This window comes from Takifugu rubripes, chromosome 14 (assembly GCF_901000725.2).
Source record: "Takifugu rubripes chromosome 14, fTakRub1.2, whole genome shotgun sequence".
Taxonomy (NCBI): Eukaryota; Metazoa; Chordata; class Actinopteri; order Tetraodontiformes; family Tetraodontidae; genus Takifugu; species Takifugu rubripes.
Genome location: NC_042298.1, coordinates 2,932,012 through 2,951,218, shown reverse-complemented (window position 1 = coordinate 2,951,218; position 19,207 = coordinate 2,932,012). Strand labels below are relative to the sequence as shown.

General features: G+C 46.7%; 1 protein-coding gene across 5 annotated transcripts in view; it reads right to left on the bottom strand.

Moving 5' to 3' along the window:
• The window catches only part of drp2 (dystrophin related protein 2), an 80,114-nt gene that overhangs the window by 25,423 nt on the left and 35,484 nt on the right, over positions 1-19,207 (bottom strand). For 4 of the 5 annotated variants that reach the window (XM_029847397.1, XM_029847398.1, XM_029847399.1 and 1 more), the window contains 6 exons: positions 16,847-17,021; positions 8,794-8,950; positions 3,919-4,039; positions 3,394-3,505; positions 2,596-2,752; positions 1,084-1,230 (listed from right to left, as the gene is read on the bottom strand). In XM_029847397.1, coding sequence (XP_029703257.1) covers positions 1,084-1,230; positions 2,596-2,752; positions 3,394-3,505; positions 3,919-4,039; positions 8,794-8,950; positions 16,847-17,021 — 869 coding nt within the window. The remainder of the gene's footprint in view (positions 1-1,083; positions 1,231-2,595; positions 2,753-3,393; positions 3,506-3,918; positions 4,040-8,793; positions 8,951-16,846; positions 17,022-19,207) is intronic. The other variant, XM_029847401.1, reaches the window with a different exon arrangement.

The following is a 19,207-nucleotide window of genomic DNA, read 5'->3' as shown; positions in this document are numbered from 1 at the left end:
CAGGATGTTTCTGGGATTAGGGCATTAATCACGTTAATCATGACTGAACTGAAACATAGAGAGAGACACACAGAGAAAAATAGACCAAATAATAACATTGACAGACAATGCTGCCAGCTCTGCAGAGCCACGCTAGCTCCATTTTGAAGGACAGACGGTTTAGCTTATAATCACAGACTTCCTGTGATCCACGCCACGGAAAAATACTGGAAAATCAAAGCCGCTCCTCATCCGTGCTGACCGGCACACTTTAATTATGCACTCCTCATTTGCTCGGGAACGTATCGGTGGCTCAGAGGCAACATGAAAACTGTAAAAAGGTACTGTCGGAGTGAAAAGTGGATAATGGAAGTTAATCTCTCACCACAGTGGAAGAGGTGGTAAAATCACCACCAGACGAAACAGAGAAGGAGTGAAGTGAAGGGGCCATTAAAACATGAGGTGACAGACGAGCACGGAGAGGCTGAGTTCAGGTTTCAGGTTATCTAATGAAAAGCAGGTGTTGCTATGGAAGGAGCCCAGATGGATGATGGGGGATCGATATACAGTGGCGAGGCTGGTGAAGGAGCACGCAGCCTGAAGCTAACGGCTCTCTGGATGCTTTCATACTTTCAACTCAGCATCGAGGGGGAAGCAAGTTCAGTTCAATGAGCCAAATGTACTTTTTAAAGAGGCTTTAAGAGCGGCTGCCTCTAAACACCTCCATCATGGAAGTGCATAGGTTCAGCTCCTCATTCATATTCATGAGACATTAATCTTTCATGGCACAGTTCTGTCTTCAATCTTTAATTTTGCTTGAAAATATAAAAAAGCCAATTTAGACAGTGTTTTTTTTTTGGTCATTTCTGTCAACACATGAGAATTACATCAAAAGATTTATACCGAAATGGTTCCTCACATGCTGACGCTGCCGTTCTGAGAAGAAAGGAAGAGGAGGCGTGAGCTCCCGAACACTGAAGCTAACATTACAGTCAGGTCAGAAGGGAGTCAAAGCATTGGAGGTCCCCATAGACCTTCCACATCCATTGGGCTGAACGGTGCACATGAATGAGACGAAGACACAGACCCAGCCGTGAACTCTACCTGCAGCACTTTCCATCTGCTGTTGAGGTGCTCCAGGGATCGGGCGTTCTCCATTGACAAATGGACGTCGGAGATTGCCAGCTGATGGGCCAGATCGTTGATGTGCTTCATGCCCTCCTTCACCTGGGTCAGCTCCTCCTTAAACAACTGCGAGAAAGAGCCATTCGTACGGGGAAGCCGGGGTGAAGAGGACAGAGGAGACCAGAAAAACAAATGCAGCACTCTCTGCCCTAAACCGTGAAATCCTCTGTGGCAGCGTGTGTGAACCTGGAAAGTCGCTTCCGTCACGCTGTTGGTATAATGGCGTCCTATTTGCATCCGTGTGTCCTATAGTCTAAATGTAAACGAGTGTGTTTATGACAAGCCTGTGCGAACAACAGGGTGGCTGTGATTATTGTCAAGTGTCCTCACATCTAATGGCCTCCAGTGGCGGCGGCACGCGGCGGCTAAACCAATGACCTGTCATTTGTTGACAATCGCAGTCATCTCGCGTCACATCGCAGCCGCGGTGACGGGAAGCCAGCGAAAGGTGCGGCGCGCCCCGTTACGCACACCTCTAATACTCACAATCACGCCTGTCACGCCGGGAAAAAGGCAGCTGTCACCGGTTTGATGTTTGTTTACCTACGCCTGCCTCTCAGCGTTAGCCAGGAGCCTCTCAGCGGAGACAATTACTGTTTTACAGCTATTTTTGGAGCGGCAACCTTTATTAATGCAGAACACTTTCCTGATCAGGAGGAAAACACTGACATACACGTGTTCATGGGTATTTTTAGTAAACAAACCCCATAAAAGGAGACGCACTGATAAAGAGCTTCGAAAAATGTACATACAACTCACTACTAGGTGTCATAATACCACCGGTTAGTGTTACTAGATTACCATTACAGTATATTTCATTTGTCAGATAGCGCCTAACTCTTCTCTCTTGCTGATAAGCCAGATGGTCACGTGGTTACTTTGGTATTGTCCTAAACTTCTCACCAGGGGAGATAATCTGTCTGCTGTTGATGGTTCCATACTGGCTTTAAATCAGTGGCGTGTGTCAACATAATTACAGCTTATAGCATGAATTTCAGCATCATCAGGCTTCTGAGCCTTTTCCCAACACCTTTAAGGGTGGCGTCCAGCTTTAGTGACCATGATGGCTCTCACTGCTTCCATTTCCACACGTGGAAGGTTTTGTGAATATGACACTCAGATGTATTTCCCTGCAAATCTTGCCCTATAGAGTCCTTTGATTGGACGATTATATCTTCTGGATAGAAGGCGAAACATCTTCAAGAGAAGAAACACAGTCCAGTTGACAGAGAAAACTACCTTGGATACAATGACCTGGATGACTGAGAATTTACACAGACGACGATTATATCGTCTGCAGAGCGAGAAGATAACACTAAGCGGCACTTTGGCGACAGTTAAGCGACTCCAGTGGGATGAGACGGAGGTATAAGGATTAAGATCTGTTATTTGCGTGCGTGAGCCTGTGTGGCAGGGTCCACGGTATCGTACCTTTGTGGCATCGATGTGGTCCTGCAGAGAGTCGATAAAAAGGTCTCCGACGGGCTCCCAGGCATCTCTCACTCCCTCCGCCTGATCCAGCGCCACTGCCAGCTCCTCCATGGCTGCCTGGATCTGAAGAAGTCGTTCTAACGTCCTCTCCATGTGTCTGAGATGAAAACGCATTGTTTTGCAGGCGCGCACTATTAAAAGCAGCGCGATACCAGACAGCAGGCGGGCGTTCTTTATTCAAATGTAGGGACTTTCAATTTCAGAGATGCAAATTAATTTGGATCCATCTTCTCATATTTGAAACAGCTTTCTTTGAAAAAGCATTCAGGTTGTTTTAATTGGGAACTTTTAATCTTCTGAAATGTAAGCTCTGAATTGTTAACGCCCTGCCGGTGGATAAATGTATTTTGTTAACCTAATGGATTGTGTCTGTAATGTTTGGTAATCTGGCTAGCGTAATTGGGTTACGTGCAGAGTGTCGCCGCCTCTTCCTGTGAGGGATCGCTGCAACGTTCAACTCTGCCGCATGAGTGAAAAAAAGCCTTTTTAATTATTAACTCCTCTTCAAATACACGCTTGAAAGAAGGAAAAATATCCTCGTCCAAAGTGTCCACTCTAATATTCTTTTGAATGATTGGAAAAGAAAAAACGTTTGCTTAACAGTTTACTTAAACACCAGCGATGCGGAACAGGCGATGCTCTCAGGATGAAAGCTGGAATTTGTGTCCTAATCCCCATCCAGTTAAAGTGCCTTAAACCAGTTTGGGTCCTAGAGCCGGACCTAGTAAAGCATCTGACCTGTGGCGGTCGACGCAACGCGCCGTCAGCTTTTCCCACAGGTCACTGGCCACGTTCGCCTGTTTCCAGACGGAGCGGCTCACGTTCAGGATCCGCCGGCGCGGAGACACATCTGCGGGTAAAAGAGGAGAGAATCGGAAATCACGCCGAAGGCCGGCCGAGGTAGGACGAGGGAGTAGTTTAACAAACTGCTGAGGAGGCAGGAACGATGACCGGTTTAGTCCAGGAAGAGATAAAAAGACAGTGGGATCCATAGATTACCTGAGTGTTTCCCAGGTGGTACCCTGTCTTCTAAAGTGCACATCATAGAGGACAAAATCAATGCTACTGTATATTGATCTGAGTAATTAGCCGGGATACAGATGTTGTCCCTCAAGTGTGGCAGCAGCCGATGGAGCCATAGCGAATATCTCAAAATATCCAGTTTTACCCACAAGGATCCAAACACGTTCACCCCCGGCAGCTTGTTATTATGACATTTTTTGGCTGGAATAGCAGTTGGCACCGAGTACGACAGGAGCGGACCTTTCCCTTCGGTCAGGGTCTCCTCCGGTTCCTGGAACGGGTGCTGAGCCAGAAAGGCCTGGGCCGACTCCAACACGGAGTAGATGAACGGCCCGCGAGACTTCACGTCCTCCATGAACGTCTGTGTGGGGACAGAGAGAGATGCGTTTCACACCCAGGTTCAATCGGCACCTTCCCAATCGGCACCTTCCCAATTTGCATAGTTCATGACAGGAGAGGAATAGACGAGGCTGTGAGCACCAGGCTGAGTGCTGCAGCTCATCACAGCGTGCCGATGCGCGAAACAGCACGACCCAGAGCGTGATATTGCTTTTTTTTTTATATATAGCAGTTCTGCATAATGCCATTTATTATTTAAATGCAATGAGCCATTAAATGCTTTTATTACACTAGAGTGCCAATAGATGACTGCAGAAATTAGGGGGAAAAAAATCCTGATAGGACACGTCAATTCCGAATGTGGCTGTTATGCACCTGGACGCTGTTTACCAATCACCATAAAAAAATACTACAGCTCCAATCAAACCACAGAATTAAAGTCAAGTGGCCTCTTATGTTGTCAAACAGCAGTTTACCTCCAATGACCTGTAAAAAAGGACCATTTGATATAATGTACAATAGTACATAATTATAGCAGCAGAAGCTAACGTGACTGAGCAGCCTTGAGGCCTGCGTACCGTCACTGAGCCATTGATTTGACGTCACAACCGCCTGAACAATTGGGACTTTTCTTATGGAAGGATAAATTGTACGCTCCTTTGTTTGTTTCTCCTTGGGCTGTGAGACCGCTGTCAGTAATGATTTTTCCATTATTATACACCCACTCATTAAAACAAACAAAACAAGTGAAACTGATGGCGGAGCTGCACGACTGTGGCTGCTCATCAGCCGGATGCTGAAATTTCATGATTACTGTTACGAATTTGATTTCATCTTCGGCGCGAAATGTCCACGTTTCGCATAAACGTATGATTCTAATGATGGCGTAGATACAAAGTCTCAATAGAAACAACGTGATGACTCCTTTTATTATTATTTTTTATTATTTAACCTGTGGCTGGAGTTCAATTGATCTCTCAAGGTGATTAATTGTTCCGTTTCACAGAGTATTTCTGACTGTCTCTAAACGTGAGCACACATCTCTGCCTTTAACGGGATAAATCCAGCAGAAACGTAAACGCAGCAGAGCTACAAGTGTGCATGTTAGTGAGTGGCAGTCACGCAGCCGCCGAAGAGTGATGAAGAAGAACAATCAACAGGATATTCTGGGTTCAGGAGTGACGGCTGATGCTGAAACCTTGTAAGTACGGTCACAAAAGAATGAACTGGAGTCAGTGTTTGGTTCTGGTACATAAAGCTGGGTACACACTGTGGGCTGTTTGATGTAGTGTTTAGTCTGAGACAGCCCAAAACACACACACACACACACTCACACGTTTGTGTGGAGTCAAAGATGGAGGAAGGTAAAAAGGAAGAATCAGAACTGCAGAAGAAATGAGCTGGCCAGGAACCAGGAACCACACCTGACAGCTCCAGCTGATCAAGAAAAGGGACGGAAGGATCGAATCCCTCCAACAGTAACTCTGATTTGGAGAAGCATCAAGAACCTGGAGCAGTCCCGATCGGACTGGGAGAGGCCGCTAGATGTGGTTCAGGAGGTACTGAAGGGAAGAGACGAACAGATTGTTTCACGTCAGAGTCTCCAACACCAAAAAATGAGATTGACACATCCAGCCAGACGCCCGTCACCCCCCCCCCCCCCCCCCAGGAGCTACAGAGCACCGTGGCCAGCTTTAAAGAAGAGGTCAGACACATTAAAGCACTCCTGCTGGAGAAAGATGGGGAGACCGGCAGGACCTTCAATTAGCTTACGGAAAAGGAAAACCAGACCAAGGAGGAGCCGACGGGGCTACAGCTCCAGGATAAAGACCCAGATACGGACCCAGCAGGAGGTTCTTCATCTTACTGATGAAGGTGAGTTACCCTGGAATTGTGACGTCTTTCAAACTATCGAATGTTTGAAGCAAAAGAAGTAGAAGAAAGTTTGGGAAAGAGATGAATTACGATTTCAACCCCAAATCAACAAAACCGTCATAAATGAAACATTCAGTTATTAAAGAAAGAAGTGCTCATCCTTTATGTAGCACAGTGTTTGACAGTCATTTAGCCTAAACATCTGTGCTCTTCACCAAGGCCTTCTCCAGATGTGGAAATGGGCGCCACATATATCTTCGAAAGTCACTTGATCCTCTTCCAGTACGAGGAGATTACACTGTGGGCTGAAAAGCTACATTAGCAGCTGGAATTAGCGGGGAGGGGTGCTGCAGCGCTACGCAGCTTTAAAACCTGCTCGCTGGACCTGAGCCCAGCAGGTCTGACGGCACGTTAGCCAGCCGTGCCGGCGAGCACGGGGGGAAGGCCGGGAAGCAAAGGAGCAACTGAGCAAACATGCAGAATGTTGTCGTGACAAGGAGCTGCGGAGCGAGATAAGATTCCCAGCAGTGGTGGAGAAAACCTGCGTTATGTTTTTCCTCCCCCTCCCCTCTCAGGCTGTCGCTAATCACCAGCAAATGCTTCACCTCCGCAGCTTGTTCCTCCCTCCCCGGTTCCTTCCTTTCCTTTTCCATTACTCTCGTCTCATCCTATCCTTTCTTTTCATCCTGGCTTTAGCTGCTTTGCTGCCCAAAGAGGAGCTGAGCCGCGGATTCTCCGAGCCAACTGTCACGTTAAAACTTTAATTCTGGCTAAATTTCATACTCAGAGGCTGCATCTTTGCTTGAAGGAGCTCTAAGAGTGAAGCCTCCAGATCAGATTTAGATACATTATACATGGGTTTGAGAACGTCGGAGGGAGGGGCCGACTTCATTGACTCACTCGGCGAGTGTTGATGGCTTTCCTTGAACTCTCCTCCTGGGATGTTTCCATTAACACAGGGGACGCCTTTCATCAGGCTGAGACCGCTCTGCAGCTTAAAAACTCCCTTAAATGAGGGAAACGCTCTCCTAATCACGCCACGCACGCACCAACGCTCCGGCAAACACACGGATGTGCTCCGAAACCAACGCACGCGCAGAAGGGAATTTATCCTCGTTATTTTGGAAATGATATCGGAATGAACCCTTTTCGGTTCAATAATTCACATTTCTGAGATGCATTTTCCTCCCCGCTTTGTCCGGGAATGTTCAAAGTCTCCAGATGCTCTGGAACCTGAGACATCCCATATAATGGAGACGAGCGGAGGGAAGCTTGGGGGGGGCTCACCCTCCAGTCAGCCCCCATCTGCGCTCCTCTTCGCTCTACTTCTAATGGGTAATTCATTAGAATTGATGAGATATCTGCAGGACCAAAATTTCCTACTGATTATGATGAAACAGTTTGGTTTCCATCACCAAATCACCCAGAACGACACTAAAAACACCGAAATCAATTGCAGCACTCTGGAAAAAAGCACGCTTTCCTCTTTATAACTGCTGGGTTTCTTGCTGGGCATCATTTGGTTTTCTCTTCTCATATCTTCTTTTAACAGTGAATAACCTCTGCACGTTTTATCTCCGGGCAAAAAACCCTACATAAAGTCAAGAATTGTCCATATTTCATTATAGTGGAGGAAAAAACAATCCAAAATAGTGTAAGGAGAGAATAACAGGCATCATTCAGTCACAGCTGGGGTGGACAGAAACTCTAAAAGCTAACTGCTAACTGCTAACGGTGTTGCGTTGCACAGGTTAGAGCCTGTTCAAGCACCTTCCCCCAAGCCAGTAGGTTGAGACAGGCCCGAGAGGCGAACGTCCCACCAAGATGGGGCGAGGTTACATCCCTAAAACGCTGGCGGGAAATGGCAGCGGCTGCTCTCGGCCAGGTGAGCTCGCGTTCGTCCTGACGAGCCATCACAGGCCTGCTATATGAGGTGTAGCCCAACCCGAACCGCCATAAAACAAAGACCAGAGGGGTCCAGCACAAACGGAGATGAATGGGTGAGGGACGAGGAGCCTGAAGCCACAGTTCCAGGTCCTCTTTTTCAGCCTCACCACACCTGAGAGGGGAGGAATTTACAGCAGCATCAAAGGTGACGCATTCTTACTGCTCAGATAACAAAAATCTAATAAATCTAGTGCATCACAATGTGGGTTAATTAGGACTTTTGTTTCCTGCAGCATCTGTTACCTAATATAAATAGATAATGGGATATTGTTTGTTATCCGTGTGTGCATAACTGCGTATTAATCATTTCTCCTTTGCAGCCACGTCAAAAACCCTCCATTTGTTTATCGGTATTTTTTGAAAGCGTATTTCTTTTGGCTTTGTTCCGAACTTTTTACATTACTTCTTTATGAGGCTGTGACCTGCCGCGCAATTGTGTGTTTAAATTAATATCCCAGGTCTCGGTTGACAACCGGATCCCTGAATTATGATCCCCACTCTATTGCCTTCCCTCGTCCTCGTCCTCCCCTTGAAGAGTTTTCAGTCCAAATCCATGAACCGTGGAAGATGAGGAGGACCAGCTTTCACTGTCAAAGCCCAAGATGCAGCAGGACGCTGTCGTCACGGATCATTAGGGTGGTGGTGGTGGGGGGGGGGGGGTCAAAGGTAAACGAAGCACCAAAGCTAAGCACTGTTGCACAGTAAAGTGCAGATAACTCCCGTTGGGACAGTGGCAGCTCCCTGTTCCACCCCGGCCGAGCAGGAGTCCACACACCAACCCATCAGCACTACCTGTGCTCACCTGCTGTCAGGTTAAAAACTCATCCATATCTAAAGGAAGCATTCATGAGTTCGACCTTGTGCGATGTAGCTCCACAGCGTGCATGCTAATGATGGCAGGCAGAGCTAAGGAGCGTTCGCTCCGCAGAGGTGCTGCGTTATTGCCAGCGTTACCTGATGGAACTCTCTCTGGCGCTGCACGGCCCCCACGTCGCCTCCTATGGGCAGCTGCTCTGACAGCTCTTCGTCCTTGGCTGTAAGCCATTCTATGATCTCCTGCAGAGAGAGCTGCAGCTTCCCGCTGTTGTCTGAGAAGGCCTCTAGCCGCACTCTGACAAAGAGAGAGAGAAAGATCAGTAAACAACAACAAGTCAACTAAATACCCCACCATGTGTTTGGTCACTCCTCCTACTGTCCAGGACGCCAACATGGCTTTAGCACCCTGAAAAAAATGCCTTTCCTGGCAGGTTTGTGGCTATTTATTAGCGTCGACTCATGAGTCACGAAACACAAATGTGTCTTCTGCCCCAACGCTGCTCAGGACTCGACTTCATGGTGCCTCCACAGAGCTGCACCGCTCAGTGCTCCCTCCTTCCTGCTCTCACATTCATGCTTTTAAAAAGAAAACAGCTGGTGTCCTTGCAGTTTGTTTTTGAATGAATATTTCCTCAAGTGATTCTATTTATTTATCTATCTATCTATCTATCTATCTATCTATCTATCTATCTATCTATCTATCTATCTATCTATCTATCTATCTATCTATCTATCTATCTATCTATCTATCTATCTATCTATCTATCTATCTATCTATCCCTCATCCATCCATCCATCCCTCATCCATCCATCCATCCATCCCTCATCCATCCATCCATCTATCCATCCCTCATCCATCCATCCATCCATCTATCCATCCATCCCTCATCCATCCATCCATCCCTCATCCATCCATCCATCCATCCATCCATCCATCCATCCATCCATCCATTCATCCATCCATCCATCCATCCATCCATCCACCATCCACCATCCATCCATCCACCCATCCATCCATCCCTCATCCATCCATCCATCCATCCATCCATCCATCCATCCATCCATCCATCCATCCATCCATCATCTATCCATCCATCCATCCATCCATCCACCCATCCATTCATCCATTCATCCATCTATCCCTCATCCATTCATCCATCCATCCACCCACCCACCCACCCATCCATCCACCCACCCACCCATCCACCCATCCACCCATCCACCCATCCACCCATCCACCCATCCATCATCTACAATGCAAATTCCAATCGAGCAGCTATCTTGGAGACGCAGCCACAGGTTAATGTTGCAGCACACACAAAGCAATGAATCAGCAACAAATGACAAATGAGTGAATTTCCGCGCTCACCACCTGCCAGCAGCATGAGGGATGTCTGAGGGAAGCGGCGGCGCAGCTTGCATTAAATTCGGGGCAGTGGGGTGGGGTTGAGGGCGTCCCAATGCTTCAATCACACAGCAGAAGTCAGAGCTCAGGCAGCATTACTCCACAGCAGGAGCATCTGCCAGCCGGGGCCCAGAGTCAGGCAGAAGGAAGCAGCACATCCCAACGTTCATATTTTATTATTATGTTAAGATCAAAGAGACTAGAGCGGCACCTCTGCAGCTCTCTGGGTATTAGTATATTAAATCACAAATAACACGTTAAGCTTTCTGTCTTTTGACCTCTTCCATCAGCTATGATGCGTAAGTGGCTGTAAATAAAGCTGAGAATAGCTGCTGCGAACTGAAGTGGGGACAGATGACTTGTGTCACATCGGGGATTAGACGTCCCTTCAGAGGTGTCGACTGCTGGCCAGCATGTGGGAAAAGCTTTGAGGTGAAAAGAGGCACATTTCAGACCTTCCCGATCATTTTCAGCCCTGCGTCTGCATAAAGCAGCTTTGCTGTTGCTCCTCTGACTGAGCTTTTATTTTGGTAATTGAATCAGCGCGGCAGCGTTTTCCAGCTCACCTGAGGAAGAGACGTTCTGTCCAGAAGGTTTGACCGATGGTGACGCGGCTGGCAGCGCACACACAAGTGTCCGGCAGATTAGAGCCAAAGGGAAGGTGGAAGTGGAAAACAAAGCGGAGCCTGCAGAGCCGTCTCTGTGGCGCTCTGCAACCACAGCTGTTTCCATTACACGTGGAAGGTGAGAGACTGAGCTGTCATAGGCCTCATTCTGCCAAAAACATTAGTTCAACCATGGGGAGGCCAGGCTGAGGGGGCGCCAGGGCTGTTGGCTGGCTGATGCTACAAACAACACATTACAGTAGAAACATGGCACCTCTTAAGATGCTTTTGTGGTCACAAACGTTTGCCACCTGGATTTAAATAAAGCAAAAGGTTTGAGCCTCCTGGTGGGTAATTACTGCAGGGGCAATGATCACTCAGCTGGCAGCAAGTTATTTAGCCCCAACTGAGGCACTGAGGAGCCTCTGAGCTTTCTTAAACAACCACGTAGAAGGACGCATTGTGAAAAAGATGGTAGTCTGTTTGAGACGGGGCAGATTATCAGCTGCACCAAGCAGAGAAACGATCTGAGGGATCCAGAAACTGCTAAGAAACTCTTAAGAAACTCTTAAACACAGCCCTTAGTGTGAACTTTAGAGCATTTCCGAAGGAACTGAAGGGACTAAACAGCTGTGGAGCCTTTGAAAAAAACCACTAATCACAGGTGCGGGTACCACAGGGCCCTATCGGGGGTCCACTGCAGAGGTTCTGATGTCAAAGCTGTTTCTTTGGTTACACTTTTAAAGTTTTTCTCTTTACTTTTACCAGACCTGACAGGAAAAAAAGGGGTTTTCACATTCAAACTCCCACTGAATCATCAAAAGTAATCTGTTTCTTAAGGTTTGTGTTTACTTGTAAGGATGTTTTTGGTGGCCTTCCGGGTCACAAAGACAATGACAATTGTTGGTAATCAGAAAAGCGAGGCTGAGAGATGCTCACTAAAGGACACGCTCAACCTTAGGATGAAACAAATCACCCTCGAGTGTTCAACCTGTTACTGATGACGCACTATAGGCAGGTCAATCAACATCCATGTCCTTGAAAAGCAATTCCATTTCCTCCTTCCAATCACACGCGACGTTCCTGTCTGTAAATATGAACACATATTACTCTTTTAATCCGTGAGTGGTGCTTTGAGTGTAAAATGATGTTCTCACAGCTGGAGAAATCTGGAGAAACCACTGCTGTATTTCATGTCAGCGACCAGCCAGAGAATCGCACGCCAGTACAAATATCTGCCCAAAATACGCAGAAAAGCATGGAACTGCTTGAAATATTAACTAGTGGGGGAGATTAGAGAAGGATTCTGTTGCTTTATTGGCCCAGAGAAACGGCGCTTGTGCTTGTCTTCGCCTCTCTGCTTAATTTATTGCATCTTTTTTAATGTTTAGGTTCAGTTTAGGACGTTAGCTGAAGTTCCACATCAGTTCCTCTCACGTTGCGTTTGGTCAAACAGGGCATGCAGCCGTTTTTTGGAAGGTTTTCTTCCAATAATATTCATTTTGTGTTGCTTTTTTATCTTCAATTTTAAATTTGTTACATCTGCCAGAGAAGATAGATCATGTTATTTTTAGGATTATGCAAAAACTGCAGGATGGATTTAAACAGCAGCAGATTTTATCTAACTTCGAGCTTCTGTAGATATACACTGCACATTTAAATGCCAGCATTTCAGATCTTCGGGCTTTCCTTTCTGGATTTTCAGCACTGTAGGGGTCTAAAATGTAACACGGATGCGTCCCGTGATGATGAATAACAAGAGCAGACACGGCTGTTTCACAAAACCTAAAATAATTTGTGTTTTACGACACTTTTATGACTTTTAGATGCCTGCTACAGATTCTTTTTTACACCGTTTGTAGTGCTAAATTCAAACCCAAAGACTCAAAGAGATCATTACATGGGAACATTAACATTTGCTGGCACTTTCATTCATTTTTAACAGTTGTGTTGCTAATTTGTTTTTGGAAAACAAGTGTTTTATTTGTAGCTGCAGGGCTCCAATTTGTCTGAAATTTAGCAAAAATTAGATTCAATTTCTTAAAATATGCTTGCAGGTTTTTTTGTCCGCTGTAACAACAATTTAGTGTGATAAAATTGTTAATATTTCAGATTTTTCCAATGTCAAACTTTGCCAATTTGATCATAAATAAAATAAAGAGGAATTAAAAAGTACGGTCCATTACGTAGGCAAAGATCCAAAGACACAGTCAGTGCAGCAGATAAACAGGGTACTGCAGTATTCAGGACAATAGCAGGTAATTATTCCGAGTGCACGGGACCATCTGGCTCCTGTATGTTAATGTCATCGTGCACAGCAGCACCAGAGGCTGCGAGGGATGTTAACGTATGCGTGTACCCCTAAAAAACATCTGTTTGGAGATTCAGATGTGCTTCGAATAAAAGAAACAAAGTCTAATTCATGCTGGAGTTTTATTGCAGCTTAGAAAGCGCAAGGCCAGGAGTTCAGAGATATTAGCAGGCAGGATTGGTTTTAAAAAAAAGAGGTGGAGTCAAGTCCAAGTTCAATACGGCTCAAGCAGGCTCATCCAACAGTGAGTCGGCGGCCCTCAAGGTCCCCTCGTGTCCGGGAGGGCTCCAGAGACCCTGGCAGATGGAGACTGGGAAGCTCTCCTCACAGACTAGAGCTGAGTCCAAGAGTGATCCTGGTGGGTCGGGCTTGGCGTCAGCTATGACGGGGGCCCAGTGGCATCCAGGCGTTTGATAACGTCATTGTCTGACCTTCTAAACTCCCGGCTGTTTGAGCAGGTTTCCACAGATCAGAAGTGTTTGCGTGTGATGAAATATGCCAACGGTGAATCTGCGCCACAAATCTGGAGGCACACAGGCAGCTTTGGACTTCAGAAAGACAGTCTAGTCCTTTTCTTTGTCTCGTTTCCTCAGGTCTGTCTTGAAGACAACTGGTGATGCAGCAATGCAACAAGACAGTAAAGGTTAGATGAGGTCTGACTTATCCTCCTTTGACCCCCCGCAAAGGATTGGAGCACCGCTAATGTTCGGGGGCATGTACCGCCGGGGCTGTTATTGCTCCTGCAGCTGCAGTTTTCACTCTTTGGGAATTTGATTTGCTCCATTGAAACCATTCAGGCAGCAGCGTCTGCACGGAGCCCGATTATCTCTTTCTGCTAGTCAAACAGACGCTGTAGTTCAAAACTGACGCAGGATGATGGATGAGAGGGAGCAGTTCACAGCTCTCGTCAGCACTTTGGCTTCATTTCAAGCTCTTTACACATCCAATCTTGAGCTTTCTCTTTTTCTTTTACTTTTGTTATGTTAATAGTCATTTAAATGTGTTCATTTTAATGATGTAATGCTTCACTAACAGCCTCTGAATTGTTTTTAAATAACCACGGCACGGGGAAATTACTAAATATAAAATCAAAATGTGGCTTTTAGTTTAACTGGGCCTCATTTGCAATATGTGGTACCTTAACTCTCACCTGTCAGCACAATGTTTAAACACACATTCACTACCATCCTACAAAACACTTGTGACCTCAAATAAACCCCTAAAATCACCTTCTGCATCACAATTAACGCCAGAATAGCGACGTGCCACCTTGTCAGCGCCTCTAGCAGCACATCGCGGTTCACCCCTGACCACGGACAAATAACCTATTCCTATTTTAAACAGCAAATGCAACAGAGGACATCCAAGAGGGAACCTTTGCTGTCGGTGGAAGGAGGGAACAAAGGTGTGAAGATGAATAAAGGCACCAATGGTGCGCAGGACAAACACAGGCGAAGAAAAGGGGCTTAAATGCACGATGAAAATATCAGCAGATAATTGCCCAGTTATACAGGAACGTTGTGGGACGGGGAAAACACAGACACATGAACGCCTCCGAGGTCTCTCCTTGCCCTCCAACAGACGCTGAGCGTGGGCACGAGTGCTATTCAGTTATCTCAGCCATGCGGCAAACAAATTCATAACATACCACAGAGACGCCCACGCTCACCCCGGCGGGCATTCCCTGCAGGGCAGAGCAGCGGGCACCTCAACAATGCCAAATATTGTTACCGGTATGATTGATGCTGTAGTCAGCTTGGGACAAATAGGCGGCAGCATGCTGTGTGTTAACGCCACACTGGGGGAGAGTGGAGACGGCCCGAGATCAACCACCATGAAATACAAGCTAATCACACCACTTAAAGTATAGCTGATTAGCTTAGCTTGTGACCTGTGAAGAGCGACACATACTGGAACACCAGTGGGGGAGTTCTAAATCCTTTTCACTCAGTTATGATCACAGCAAACACACTGAAAATGAAGCAAATGTAAGATGGGGCAAAATTAAAAAAAAAAAAAAATCAGAATGCATCGCTTGATGTCAAAAGGCTAACCACAGTCTCTGTGCATTTCCAAAGGCATTTTAAAAGGACGCAGGTGTCTGAACTGGAATCAGAAACGAGGGGGGAAATATAAGCCAGTTGAAAAACCCAACATCGATTGCCTCAGTTGCCAACATTCACAGGTGGCTACCTAGTGAGATGCTAACAGCAAACAGCTCCCAACACGGTCGCCAGGGATGCGCATGAATACAGGTAATATGGACAAATACTATTGGACACTCTCTCTCTGTCTCCCTCACCCTCATACACACACATACACACAGCAGATTATCACGACCCTGCCCAACATTACATCACAAGCTGGGAGACAAAGAGAGACACAAATACTCTGTAACGTATATTTTTCTTTTTGGGGGCCAATCAGCTGATATATACTGTCATAATGAGAAAGTCTCTGTAACGCTGCCACCTGCTATATGAACTTTAATTGCATTTTGTCTACAGCGAGGCAGATAACAGATGGAATCTTTTTAATAATCTCTCTGCATGCGATAGTTCGGGGCAGCGTTCATGGAAAACCCAAGAACAAATAGCCTTATCCACATTAATGTCCAGGCCATAGTTAAAATGTTTTTTTTGCCCCCCCAAAAAAAGGAAATAAAACAAGAGTAATAATGTAATTCACATGCTCTAATTATTGGTCTATCACAGCCACTAGGTCAGATAGCCAATTATATTCCTCTGCCTGTGGATGGACTTGCAAATAACAGCATTATAATTCATTAAATTAAATGTTTCAAGCATAATAAACAGTCTCATCTTGAGCAGGATGCAACCGTGAGTTAGGATAATGGCATTAGCACTGCGTTAGCCGCAGACAAAAAGAGCCAGCTTAATATTTTAGCCTCGATGAGAAGTAACGCATGAAAGAGTTTCAGTCGACGTGCAGCACTTTATGAGGGTTTAAAGGATAAAGGGAAGCAGTCGTGACTTTTATTGGAACAGAGACTCAACCACCTGTCAATCAGTCCCAGACAGGCTCTTATAACGTCAGTCACGCGTCGCCTCTTCAGCCGCCGGAATTAAGCTCTGTCGGACGTCTCTGTCCCTCAACATTAGAAAACTTTCCTCTAAAGCCTTTTCTCATTTTCTCATTCTTATATTCATCATTCCCCCATATTCCCAGAATCCCATCTCTCTTCTGTGATGATTTAATACCAGCTGCCCCCCCTCCCTCCCTCCCTCCCCACCCCCTTCCCTCCATTGACGTTCCCTTCTTCCTCCCTCATTCCCGATGAAGTCAGAGAGCAGCTCGGCTCTAAAGAGGCACTGCAGGCCATCCTCAGTGATCTCATTTACACGGCACCACGGGGCAAAATGTCTTAACCAATTTCACAACTATCCTTCCGTGACCCCCCCTCCCCTTTTTTTTTTTTAACTTCCTGGTTACAGCGGGGTCAAGTAAGCAATTAAGAGGCCAATGGTTTAAACGGGACGCCAGCTGAATTCGACAGACTGCAATGATGAGGCGCGCCTGGACATTTTCCAATTAAGCATCAAAGAACAACAGCGCCAGCATGTCATCGTCCTCTGGAAAGCAGAACTCGTGCAAAGACAATATTAACCGTGTAACATCAATAATGAATCTGTTGACTGGAGGGAGAGCTTAAATATGCAGCAGGGAACGGCAGCGTGTGGTGAGACAACAGACGGCGAGCGGAAACGAGCAGTATATTATCTCTGTCCTCGCAAAGACACAAAAAGAAGCATTATGTCATGTGTTCTGACAGCGAACGCCCGTTCTGCGGCCTTGCAAACGCCTTCCTTGCTCCCTCCGAACATTCAATCTTCCCCAGCGTCCTCTCACCGGATGTTGTGGGACTTGCGCTTGATCTCGTTCCAGCAGAGGTTCATGTCTCCCGCCTGGTGCGAGCTGCCCCCTCTCAGCCGCCTGCACTCCGTCCCGTCCTCCTGCCCGTCACCGTCCGCCGTGGACTGGCACGGCACGCAGTGGCATCCCGGCCACGAGGGCCGCCCCGCAGCTGCGACACACAGGAGAGAGGAGGCGTTGAAACGAACACAGATGAGCGACACCTTCTTAAACATCCGCTAAACATCCGCTAACGGGCTGATCGGGGAGCCGGCCTGCAAGCTAAAGCCACCATCTGCATGTCAGAATGGGAAAAGTCAGAGAAACACACATCAAAAAGTCAAGCAGAGCAGTTTTCTTCTCCGCGTCGGGTACGAAAACTTGAAACGAGACAGATACAGCCCCCCATTATTCCAATCCATTAAACCCAGTAAAACAAACAGAGAAAAAGGCTTTTCTCCCCCTGGACTTTTAGAGTGAAAGGGCGCGTAAGGGTAGACTTGAAAAGGCGCAATCCTCCAGATAGAAGCTGTCGCGGAGACATCGAGGAGACGGGGGCTCGCGCTCTTGGCAGCGCGCGGCTGCACAGACACACACACATTCATTCTAAACATCTAACGCTTATTTGAAGTATCTCTGCAGTTCCGCGTATCTTATTTAAATATCCCGAATCGGTGGCTGGGTAGAAATGAGCGTATGCAGCTCTATACGTTGACGTTTCTAGCAGCGCTTCATCCACCGCCGCTCAGAGGGCACAACAATGCTTCTGAAGGCAAAGGGAGTCAGCTCTTTACACGCTCTTCTTCAGCGAGCTGAGGCGGCCCGAGCAAGCACAGCAAGCCCCGAGTAAACCACAGAAGAAGACATTGTTGCTCTTTTCAGCACAACTGTGGGTCTGTGTTGCTGTTTGTCTTTGTTTGACAGACGTGAGGCTTGCCTTTTCTCTGTCTGTCTTGAGGAGACATGAATGCTCGCCTCTGCTGTCATCCCGTCTGTTACCTCTCTTGTTAGTGTAGGTGAGGGTTGCATGAATCAGCAGCAGCCTGCCTACGTATCCTCCAGCCTCCCTGGGCTGCTCAAGCTTTCCCTCCCCTGGAAATGGGTGCCTGCTTATTGGGATCAACCCAGTTCACATCACTGCAGCTTCACTCTGACTCGTCTCACTATATTTTTAATCATACATGAAACTAAATATGACAGAATCTGTAATATGGAGGCAGTTTGACTCGGTAGATAAGTCGGAGGTCTGATTGCATCATTTGGAAGGCTTTGAGGCTGCTGGAGGCTCAAAGGAAATTCATCTCGTAACTCCCAGTTGTTGGTTCAAATCCCAGGAGGGCCGTGGGCCGAGGTGCCCCTGAGCAAAGGCCCCAACCCCTGGTTCAGTGAAACGGTTCCCTGGACTTGTTGAAGGGTGGAGCTGAAGAACGTTGATCGGTGGAACACACTGGTTCTGTGGTTGCAAACTTCTGGAATAACGGAGGAGCAGCTGGAAGAAGCTGACGGACAGCAAAGTCGAGGCTCTTTTGAGCGTCTTTGTGGCAAAATGAAATTCCCTCTGTAAGAGACTGGCGGACATCCCAGCAGAGTTAAATGTAGGACAGACAAAAAACAAACTCGGAAACATGTGAAGAATCTTAAAAAAAAGAGGAAAGATTCTGAGACTGTTCAGCCCAGATTAATAATTTCCTGGTAATGAAAGCTTTTGGAAATGTTGGTGGAAAAGAGGCTCTTCTAGGAGAGACGGGAGGAAAAACCCATTGTTCCCTCACGGAGGAAATAACCCGGTGAAAAGAACAGGGGTCATCTCGGGTCCCACTGAGCTGCACGACTTGCTTTAGTCGCCCACTTTTAGTGGAATTAACACAATGAATATGTGTTACAGCATGAGGCTAACGTAGTACTGACGGGTTTGCTCGTCACTCGTTACCATCCACACCGAGGAGCAGAGTTTCCTGTTTACCTTTAAAAGCTGCCTTTTTAAAAAGTCTACAACTGAACAACGACCCACCATCCGTTACATCAGTGGAAAATCTAAAAGAAAAAGTTCCTCCCGACTTTCCCTTCCGCAAGATGCCTTAAAAGCATCCGGAACTGCACCGAGAGGTAAGCTATTAAATAAAATACAAGGCCATAAACACAAGAACAGACAAAAGAAGCACACACAATAAGATAATGTCTTTCAATCGCATCATGCAAATGTCTCTAAATGCCTCACTGGCGCACGTCTGCTGTGTTAGCCCACAGCTGCACGCGTTAGGTGGTCTGTCATTGGCTTTAAGCTTCAAAAGCATGAGTCAGGCTTTAAACATCTATTATTTACGACCTCGCTAAGATGCTGTGGAGCTCAGTCAAGCG